The sequence below is a fragment of the Chiloscyllium plagiosum genome, chromosome 26, assembly GCF_004010195.1.
Source record: "Chiloscyllium plagiosum isolate BGI_BamShark_2017 chromosome 26, ASM401019v2, whole genome shotgun sequence".
In the NCBI taxonomy this organism is placed as follows: Eukaryota; Metazoa; Chordata; class Chondrichthyes; order Orectolobiformes; family Hemiscylliidae; genus Chiloscyllium; species Chiloscyllium plagiosum.
In genome coordinates this window covers 19,826,167-19,837,215 of record NC_057735.1, presented here as the reverse complement: position 1 = coordinate 19,837,215, position 11,049 = coordinate 19,826,167, and the positions used below count along the sequence as shown (strand labels likewise).

The 11,049-nt window shown below is 39.3% G+C and overlaps 1 protein-coding gene across 1 annotated transcript in view; it reads left to right on the top strand.

The window, feature by feature from the left end:
* The window catches only part of plxna2 (plexin A2), a 455,048-nt gene that overhangs the window by 308,805 nt on the left and 135,194 nt on the right, over nucleotides 1-11,049 (top strand). The window contains exons 9-10 of the mRNA XM_043716237.1: nucleotides 1,522-1,636; nucleotides 9,374-9,574. Of these exons, the coding sequence (XP_043572172.1) occupies nucleotides 1,522-1,636; nucleotides 9,374-9,574 (316 nt within the window). The remainder of the gene's footprint in view (nucleotides 1-1,521; nucleotides 1,637-9,373; nucleotides 9,575-11,049) is intronic.

Sequence of the window (11,049 nt, the reverse complement as noted above, 5' to 3'; positions counted from 1 at the left end):
CAAAGTCTTTTCCCTGGGGTCGGGGAGTCCAGAACTAGAGGGCATAGGTTTAGGGTGAGAGGAGAAAGATATAAAAGAGACCTAAGGGGCAACGTTTTCATGCAGATGGTGGTACATGTACGGAATGAGCTGCCAGAAGATGTGGTGGAGGCTGGTACAATTGCAACATTTAAGAGGCATTTGGATGGATATTTGAATAGGAAGGGTTGGAGGGATATGGGCCGGGTGCTGGCAGCTGGGACTAGGTTGGGTTGGGATAGCTAGTCGGCATGGACAGGTTGGACCGAAGGGTCTGTTTCCATGCTGTACATCTCTATGATTCTATCTGAATTAACAACAGCTCCCTCTATAGACGATGGTTTCACCCAAAGGCAATCAGAAATATCCTATTCAGATGCCCATGTCTGCTGACTGACTTGTATCTGTATAATACTTTGTGAAATTAAAGAATTATCTCTTCTGCATCGCTGAAATTATATTAAAAAAAGTATAAGAAAATTCTTAGGTATTTCTTGAGAAATTAAAGCAGATGTGCACAAGATATTCCCTTGCTTGTTGTCTTCAATGCTTGCCATAAAAATGGAGTATTGGTGAACCATATTTAATGGGATATTAATTTGATCAAATATGGCTAAATTTCAAAAATAGTGTTATTGTGATTAATATCTTATTCTAAATGTCATCATCGGTGAGGACCTAAATCAATTTTCAAGCTATTCTTGACTGGATTGCTGTTTCCAAATGAGTGCTGATTTTGTTTGGAGTGATTACTGTCTGGGAGGTTCATATAAAGCTGATTGTGTTTTCCACTTCTGTGTGAGGCACTTACACTTTCTGATTTCTTGCTGCATTGTTTCTGACAATGCGTATCCAAGTGTCTACAAGGAACATTGGAAGTTGTAAATTAAATCTTTTATTTCAATTAAGCAGAAATTGTATGGAGCATTGTATGGATTATATTATATTTAAGTGTGTGCTGCAGTGCCTTTTTCCATCTTGCAGAAAATTTAGATGTGTGTTCACATCTGTGTTGTGCTAGAATCTGTTGTCATTTAGCTGCATTGAAATTTCAAGCTATTGAGCAAGGTAAAACTGAAATGTTGATTGCCCTTGTGACAAGCTAGCTTAATAGACAATGATATCTATAGCTCAGATCACAACTAACTTCATCTCCCAACATTCAAATATTGAGAACAAAAAGATCTGCAGTATGAACAAAGACATCTCAAGAAACCATGTGATTATACATTAGTCAAATGTTAAATATCTGCTGTGAGGTACCATTGCTCTATGTGTGGTATATGTAATAACATTGTAAACCATTGCTTTCTATGTGGAATTGCAATTCTGTTCATAGAGCAAAGAAGAAATTTTACCACTACTTGGTTTCCTAGCTATGGTTTAAGATAAATTTGACTGCTGTAGCGCATTTTAGCCAGAAAACACCCATATCAGATTTTTTTTTGCTTCTTTATAATCTGTATCTTTTGGTGCTCATTTGTTTTTGTCTTTCTGCCTCAGGTGTCTGTCGTGTGTGACAAGTGCATTTCGCTGTCATTGGTGTAAATATCGGAACCTTTGCACTCATGATCCAAGCATTTGCTCTTTCCAGGAGGGACGGGTCAATGCATCAGAGGTAATGAATTCTCATGTCATACTGTGAGAGACACCTTCACTGTCTACTAACATATTGGCTTATTTAGAGACTATTGAATATAGTTACCCATTCAAAAATATTTTAAAGAATGTACATTAGTAGTACTATCAATGTTTGGAAGCTCATGCCAAGGTGTTTTATGTTGGAAACTTTGAGACCTTTAGTCTGCACATTAAACCAAAGATGTTTCTATGTGGTATGAAACCAGTGAATACACATGACTCAATGTCAATGTGCAAAGCAATTTGACAAAGACCTACTCATTCTGTAATCAATACTGGTCCAATCCAGAAGGTAGAATTTCTCAAAAGTAAAGATTGAAGATCTATTGATGATCTATAGGATGTTTTTTTGACATGTTTTGATGTGAACCAGTGATCCTCTACAAATATAAAAAATATTCTGGCTAATGTATCAGGTTTGTGGTTAGATCCAACTCCCACAGGAAGAGGGTAATACTGGGTTATGAGTCAGCTCTCATAAACTTAGCTACAGCATAATACAGAGCAGGAGTGTCAGAGGTCTCTTGCCTGACCCTTCTTTTGACTCCAGGCAAATACTGTGGGAACATCTAAAGCTGGGGAAATAACAAAGTGGATGCATGAGTATCTGCATATAATATTAGTCATTGTGTTAGTCATTGTGTTTTTCTTTCTGTTGCTAGTCTTGTGAGCTGTGGTTTCCATGATAAACTAGGACTTTGGGAATTATTCTATTCAGGAGAACCTTCTGTGTTTGTTGATTGGCCTGTTAAGCCCTTGATCATCTCAGGCTTTATAGACAGTCAGGAAGCATTATTGACCATGTGGGAGTTGTAAATATGGGGAAAGAGGTCTTGAATGTAAAGTAAGACAGTTGGCATGTATGCCAATAGCTAACCAGTTGGCTTTGTCAACATTTTTGAATTATGTTAATTTATGGAGATTTGTGCTAAAATTGGATTGTGTTTTGTCAAAAGTAATGTGATTGTCACCAGCCTTCGACTCTCACAAGTATTTGCTTTTGAGGAAATCTTATATGGCAACCTCATCTCTAGCTAATATTTATCTGTCAAACCTTGAAGAATTGCCTATATCAATATGGATTTGATCACAATTCCTTTCATTGTGAAAAGAAAAAGAACATCTTGTGAATTGTAAGCATTTTGCAGCTTTTGGAAGGATTGTTTTGAGTCATCGTAGTCTCAGTTTGGCCTTGGGGTTATTGGTGGCTTGGTTCCTCTTTACCTGTGACCCTTGCAACATCCATTGCTCCCTGGGTCTCTGGATTTCCTTTCATAGTCTCCCCAGCTGTAGATAATGTTAACTCTGCATCGCTTCCTCTTCATTTCTCCATTTATAGCAAATGCAAGCAAGGAAATGCTAATAGGGAGTACTGTTATTAGGCATAGACATTGTATTTATGTAAACTTGGTGGAAAACTGAAGAAGGCTACTCTCCAGGCAGCATAATGCAAATAACATGCAATCTTTTTGCATTAGATCACATTGGTTGGTCAAATAAAATTATCACGAGATCAATGTAAACCGGGATTATTCCTTTACATAAGTACACAGTAAACCTACAGATTGTCTTAGTGGAAAATAGACAAATGAAAAATGTGATGAAGAAGTAGTCGGGGCAGACCTTTAATAACTTCTGGTTTATGATAAACAGAGTTTAGCTTAGCCTAAATACATCTAGCATTTTGTGACTGGACTGTTGCCATCATCAAGACACAACATATATGGGACATGAAAACAATTTAAGGAGTTGCTTCTTAAAGATCTAATCAGAAAAGAGTAATTGAAATAGGCCCCACTATCTACAGAGAGGCATAGGGAGAAGGGGAGGCCAAAATCTGACAAACAACCGAGCAAACATCAAGCAGATAAACTGACATTTGAATTGAATGGCAAGAGCTTATTGTCATTTTCCTGACACTTTTAACCTGGCAACTGTCCATGACTGACTGAGCTGCTGCTGGTTGAGAAAACCAATAGCAGGAGGCAGCCACTGGAGGACCTTGCTGACTGTAAATTTGGAAGGATAAAGTGGGGGAGGGTGGGAGAGATGGCGAGGTATCTGCTGCAATGAGGTGGAGAGAGAGTGTGATGCCATAACGAGCTGGAAGGAAGACAATTAATTGTCAAGGCGAGAGAGAGAGACAATGATTTGCAGATGGAAGGTCAAAGGCTTCCTTTAAACTTTCTGCTGTTGATCATGAATGAGGCAAGTGTTTAATGTCAAGTCAAAAAGCATTTCCTAGTAGCTAATTTTCCTACATTATCTATTCCAGTACTCTGTTTTGTGATTGGTTATGTCTCACAATAACTGCAACACATTGCTGTTCATTTCAGAATTCTAACAAAACCAGAAGCTGCTCGATTTATGAGTTGCAACACTTGGTAACTAAGTGCTGAAAGTCCTCTCATCATTCAGAAGATGAATCATATTTCACTGGGAACCTGCTAATCTCATGTAATTAGTTACTGAATGCAGTACTGCACCTTTTGCACACAGAAGCTTAATGTTACTTTATCAACAAACAGATGTTCCTCTCGGTTACATTAAAAGTGTAAGATTAATTATTTTTTTCTTGTGAACTACATACTGCCCAAATATAACTACATTTTTAAAAAATTCTTACCTTTCTCCTCCCATTATAAGTTGGATTCGCGCAGTAGTGCTGTTTAACACTTTTTGTCAACATAGGCCTTAGCCCAGTACAATCAATGAGATTATTTCAGAAGCAAACTGAGTAAACGTGGCAGACAGCATTTATATACCCCTTTAACTAAGTCCCTTGGAACTCTGTACTCTCAGATCCAGCTCTGGCATTGTAGTCAAACCTGCTGATAAGGATGATGCTGTTGTTTACATAGAACATAGAACATAGAAGAATACAGCGTGGTACAGGCCCTTTGGCCCTCGATGTTGCGCCGATCCAAGCCCACCTAACCTACACTAGCCCACTATCCTCTATATGCCTATCCAATGCACGTTTAAATGCCCATAATGAAGGAGAGTCCACCACTGCTACTGGCAGGGCATTCCATGAACTCACGACTCGGTGTACTGATCTCTACCTTGCAAAGGCTGATCACCAGCCCTCAAGCACACCCTCTTATCTCCTCCTGTCTGTGACTCTATCATTCAGCATCCAAGCCATTGTTTTCATGACTTATCACTAATGTCATCGCATCTGGGAGCCCCCTCAAAGTCCACAAACAGGACTGCCCCAGCAAATCCATTGTTTCAGCCTGCTCCTGCTCCTCAGAACTTATTTCTTTGTACCATTTCCTTCACCCATCTGGTCTCTTCTCACTTACATTTGTGATTCTTCTGATGCTTTACATCTGTTTCAATATTTCCAGTTTGCTGGCATCACCTGCTACCTCTGCCATGGGCATGCCATCCCTCTACACATCTATCCCCCTGACAGGATGGCCTTCAGGCTCTCAGCTTCTTCACTGGAAGAAGGTCTGAACCTTTCCTCTTCACCACCAACACATCCTCCCCCACTCCCCACCCCCCAAACCTGGCCAAGCCTGTCCTCACATTAAACAACTGCTCCTTTTAACTCCTCTCATATTCTCCAGATGGAACTGTCCCTGAACTAAATCTCTCCATCCCTCCCACAACTCTCCTGTACATTGATGACATCATTTGTGCTACACCAGTTTCTTATCTAGAATTGGAAAAATGTATCGACTTTGCTTCCAGTTTCCATCTTTCCCTCTCCTTCACCTGGTCCATCTCTGACTCCTCCCTTCCCTTCTCAATTACCAGGGATAGGCTGGCCACTGATATCCACTACAAACCTACTGACTCCCACAGTGACCTTGACTATACATTCTCCCTGTAAATATTCCATTCTTCCAGTTTCTCCTCCTTTGTTGCATTTGTTCTGATGTTGCCATCTTTCATACAGGGACCTGAAACATGTCTAAATTTTTCCTCAGCTGAGGATTCCCCACCACTGTGGTTGACAGGTCCCTCAGCCATGTCTGACTCATCTCTCACATTTCTGCCATCACCCCTTCTCTTCCTTCTCACAATCCCTCACTTTCTACCCCACCAGCCTGTACAACCAAATGACCATAAACCACCATTTCTGCCACTTGCAGCAGCATGCCCACCACCAGATGCATTCCCCTTCCTTGTCAGCATTGCATAGGGACCGTTCCTTCTGAAACAGAACAACGTATCTATTGTCAACCAATCACACTTCCCATTAGCATTATTGAACATGCATTTATGTCTTGGATTACTCTTAGCAATCCCTATTGAACTTCAGTTGATGACCGCTTGACTGAGCTTTAAAAGCAGTGAAACCTGTGTAAACTGACTCTTGCATAAGAGGACACTCCCTAAAGACAGACACTTACAGACCTAGATAAATTGCTTGTTAACATATACAATAGACACTGACACCATAGGCAAAAGTCAGTTAGGAGCTACAGACCGCTCTCACTGTAGCAGCTAATAATGTTGTGAGCAGCTTGTTGGAAAGCTGCTAGTTTGAAACATTCTCTGAGTTAGGATCAATAGCTTCCCTTTTCAGCTTGCTTCCTTTTCATTGCCACATTTTCTTGGAGCCCATCCCTTTCCTGAGGTCAGAATGTGCTGATCAGTGCATGGTGGCAGTGGGACTTGTGAAGTAGCAGGAGCTCTCTACCTAGCAACCAAACTGGCAGAGAAATCATTCTATTTTTGTCATTAAATGCCTTTGTGGCTCTATGCCAAGGTAAGAGTAGGTATAGATGTGAGTTTTCAAAAAATACGCTCATCTAGCAGAAGATTTTTATTTTGCAAACTCCATTGCCATCTCATGCTGATCTGCATGCATCAAGCTCACCAGTCTCCCAAATCGGAGAAAGTGCAGGAAAAGGAACTGATGAGGTTGTCATTGCTGTCCCAGCACTGCAGTTACACAACCCTTCAGTGTATGCAGGCAGCTCCTATCCCCCTGATTCTACCACAATCATCATTATTACCTGGGCTTTTGACAGTAAACCCACTTCTTTGAGGAACTTATACTTTGGAGAGTGCAAGTGTATGACCACCCCATGTCTTTCTGTCTATAGGGGGATGGATTGGCCTGAGATTCCAGCTATCAGTCGTTGTGCTGTAACCTCACTGCTCAACCAGAAAGCTACCATTTCTCTCTGACACAATGTGACCTGTTGTGTTTTCTCTCCCAAATGTTCTCCACCTGCTCCAAAAAACTCTGCTTTAGAAATTCACTTCACTAACACAACCTATCATCACATTACCTGTTAATTGTTTGTCTTGTGACTCATGTAATTCTGATAAGTGGAACTGAGAAAGACAGTACATTTTGAAATTACACTGTGCTCAATGTGAGAAGGGTTTGTGATGAAACAAGAAATCAGACTGTGAAACTGTGAAGTGAACAGAGCTGGTAGTGTATGGGAGAAGGATTCTTAGCATTGTTGCCGTTGATTAGGTATTGATCATAATTTCAGCTGGTTCTACAAATTGTTGGTAAAATATTTAGTACAGGCAACCCTTTTGATAAATAACACCACCTGCAAAAAAAGGACAAGTATGTCAGTTCCTCAGGTGAATGTCATTTGCAGATTTCACTCTTTTTTTTAAAGAATCGGAATTGCTTGTAGTATTGATATTTACAGAACAGCAAGAAAAAGAAACACCTGACCTCATTTTTGTTGAATCTGTAACAGTTAACAGATGTGTACAGAACTGATTCTATCCTCCTTAATATGTTTCTTCTAGGCTAGACAACAAGGTCAGCATATAGTTTGGCAATTCATCCTGTATGTTACTAACAATTATTTCTATCTATAGATTTATCAACTTCTACTCTTGCGTGAAATTTACTCTAATTTCAATTTCACTGTAACTGCGTTTGCGTGAGTGGTTCAACCATCCACTTATTTTAAACTCTGACAGATGAAGTGAGGTAGGGGGTTGGCTGGATGTTTCAGAGTTCTAAAACGAGTTAAACACTAGTGGAGGTGAGTGGGTAAAGACTGCCACTGAGTTGTTGTTGTTGCCTCTCATAGTCTTGTGTTCCACTGTAAAAGGGTTCTTTAATGATGTGGTGAGGATTTAAAAGTGTGGTATTTCATTCAATTTGATATGATCTACCATTTGATCTAAAACAGAAAGTAGCTGCAAAATTAATCTTGATTGGGAAGTTGTGATGTACAAAGAAACAAATCATTGAAAGTACAAGGTGAAATTATTAATCTTTTTTAATGTTTGAGACACTATGGAAGAACGTACCCATTTTTGATTGATATTTCTGTTGCAAAATTGCCATCTAAGGAAGTAGATTAATATTCTCGTTTCATTCTTTCATAACAAAAGATAGCACAAATATATTGGTCCTTGCTAGTAGCTTATGTAGTCCAAAACGATGTGTAGGTTAGGTGAGTTGGCCATGCTAAATTGCCCATGGTGCCCAGGGATATGTAGCCCAGGGATGGATCAGCCATGGGAAATGCAGGGTCACAGGAATGGAGGTGGTAGGGGTTGGGGGGTGGGGGGGGGTGCGAGGGCGGCGGGGGTTGGTGTCTGGATGGGATGCTCTTTGGAAGGGCTGAATGGCCTGCTTCCACACTCTAGAAATTTTATTCTGTGATTCTATAACATTGGTGTAATTATTCAACAATACATTGACATATTCTCTCTTTCCAGAAATTTAACTTTACAATTATTTTTTGTTTGTGATTTGCTTTCACATTGTGAAATCTGTAAGGCATCTTGGGTGCTGGTATCATTTGTCCTTCTGCAAGTTGCCCCTATTTTCAAAATAGGGAAGAAGGAGGGCTAATGCCCAAAACGTCGATTCTCCTGTTCCCTAGATGCTGCCTGACCTGCTGCGCTTTTCCAGCAACACATTTCCATCTCTGATCTCCAGCGTCTGCAGACCTCACTTTCTCCTATTTTCAAAATAGCCATTGTATTCACTGTAAACATTTTCCCAACAATCTGTTGGTCCAAGCGAAAATTGCTTCAATACCTGATCAACTACAAGAGCGCGAAGACTCCCCTCCCTATTATCAGCATGCAGTTCTGTTCACTTCATGGTTTTGAGGTCAAATTTTACACTTCATAACAAACTATTCTTACATGGAGCAAAGGTGACACATTATGGCAAAGTATTATTCAATAATAAATATCTATTTGTCTACAAGAATTCAGATGTGTGCATTAGGAGGTAACTTAGATTTATAATGCAGTGTCTTGCACATCCAGAATGCTTATTAAGAATAAGTGCAATCACTTATTATATCGACAATCACGTCAGCTAATGTGCAAAGAGCAAAAAGCATGAATGACAAGATAATTTGCTTTCTAACTGATGTAAAAAGATTGGCTACGACATTGGGAAAACTCATTACCTTATATAGTGCTATTAAATATTCTCGTAGCCAATTGAACAAATAAGTGAAGCTTTGTTTGTCTCAGTTGAAAGATAGCATGTATAATACATTCATTTTTTAGTACTGAAATGTTAACCTAGGTGATTTACTAGTGCTCATGATGGGCTTGAATCTGCAATCTCTGATAGACAAGTGCAAGACTGCTACATACTGGGCCAAACCGATGAAAATGATTGGCATTTGTCCAAATAAGCTTGTCATAGTATCCAGTCACCTTCATCCCCATGAGTACCTTGTTAAGAGCACTGAGCTACTTACCAGGCTAACTTTGATTTCTGTTTTGATCCTTTCTCATTTAGGATTGTCCACAGCTGGTGCCCTCAGATGAGATTCTTATCCCAGTTGGAGAGGTGAAACCAATCACACTAAAAGCACGGAACCTGCCACAGCCGCAGTCTGGGCAACGGGGATATGAATGTATACTTAATGTACAAGGAGTAACCCAACGAGTGCCAGCTCTCCGATTCAACAGTTCGAGTGTTCAATGCCAAAACAGTTCGGTAAGTAGATAATTTGTCTCCGTCATCTTAATATATTCAGTTTGTAGTCACGCAGAAATTAAGTATAAGTCAGATTTTAGTCTCGACATTGTTACAGCACACTGTGTTAAGCATTGATCATTCTGAAAGGATGGCCATGTTCCTTTACAATCCACTGGAGATTACTAAATTGGAATCTTTTAAAACTTGAAGCAACTTTGCTCGCTAGATTTAATCATAAGGTGATAATGTTAAATAAATGACAGCTTCTGGTTGTCTATTACATGGAAAGTAATAACGAATCTGCTGTGTTGATTAAATGCTAATAGTGTAGTGCAGGTGTACTCAAGTTCAGGAGCCATTTGCTAAACATAACGCATTACAGAAGGAAAAGCTGCAGTATTAGATTTTAGTAAAAAGCATCTATGTCATCATTTTATTGAGTGGATGATACTATCGGAAACTTTTTCTGTTACGGGGAGGTGAATATTGGTTTGATTTGGATTAAAGCTCAAGAACGTTGCTCATTAGCTTTTCAGAAAGCTTTACATGTTTAATATAATTATTTCAATTTGTGGCTGGTGACAAAATTGGCTGCTAACTGGCCAACTGGTTTTGCAGTTACAAGAGTATACTATGAAAGATGAATTAGTAAGTTCACAATTCCTTAATGTTTAAATCAGGTTTTGTATAATGTCCATAAACTGAAAACAACCGATCAGCAAATAGTTGCATCATGTGCATTTATTCAGCAACTGCATCTGTCCTTATTTTAACAACTTCAGAAATATCACACGGTTTGCTCATCTTTGATTATTTTGTATAATCTCAGATGTGTGCAACTCATTACCTTCCTGAATCTTCTGTTTATTTTGCAGAAGCTAACCTTTTCTTACTTGCTGTTATTCAGTTGCTGCTGTTTGATTTAGTCCATTTTCAGTTTGATGCTAAAATCAAAGAGATAATTGGGGAATGTTTTCTATCTGGATCAGGAGTATATCTACAATGGGCAATAGTTTGATCAAATGCAGTTCATTGCCTTGATAAGATTGGCTTAATTCAGAACTGAATGCTAACAATTGGAGAGTCCTGTGATTGACAGTGCCTGGCAATCAATCAAAATACAAATGTGTGATTGACAGTCTATTCAACCAAGCTTTAACATGTCAGTCATTGTTAAGAGTATTTTAAGTATCGGAGAAACAGTTCAGCTTTTTATTTCTATGTGAGATTAGACAGTGTCTCTTTTCTCATCATAGGTTTTGTTATTGCCAGACATTTTCTTCTCAGCAATGAGGTTTGTAGGTACGATTGCTATTTCTTGTGTTTGTGCTCTTCCAATCATAGATGACGTATTTCTGACTGATTGGTCACCAGTAGCTCTGTTTATATCTTACTTTACGATATCAAAATCTAAGGGGAGAAAACAATGTATTAGGCTAAAATTCAGATTTCAAACCTTGGTCGGAGAATTGAATGAGGTGCTTGAGACTTAG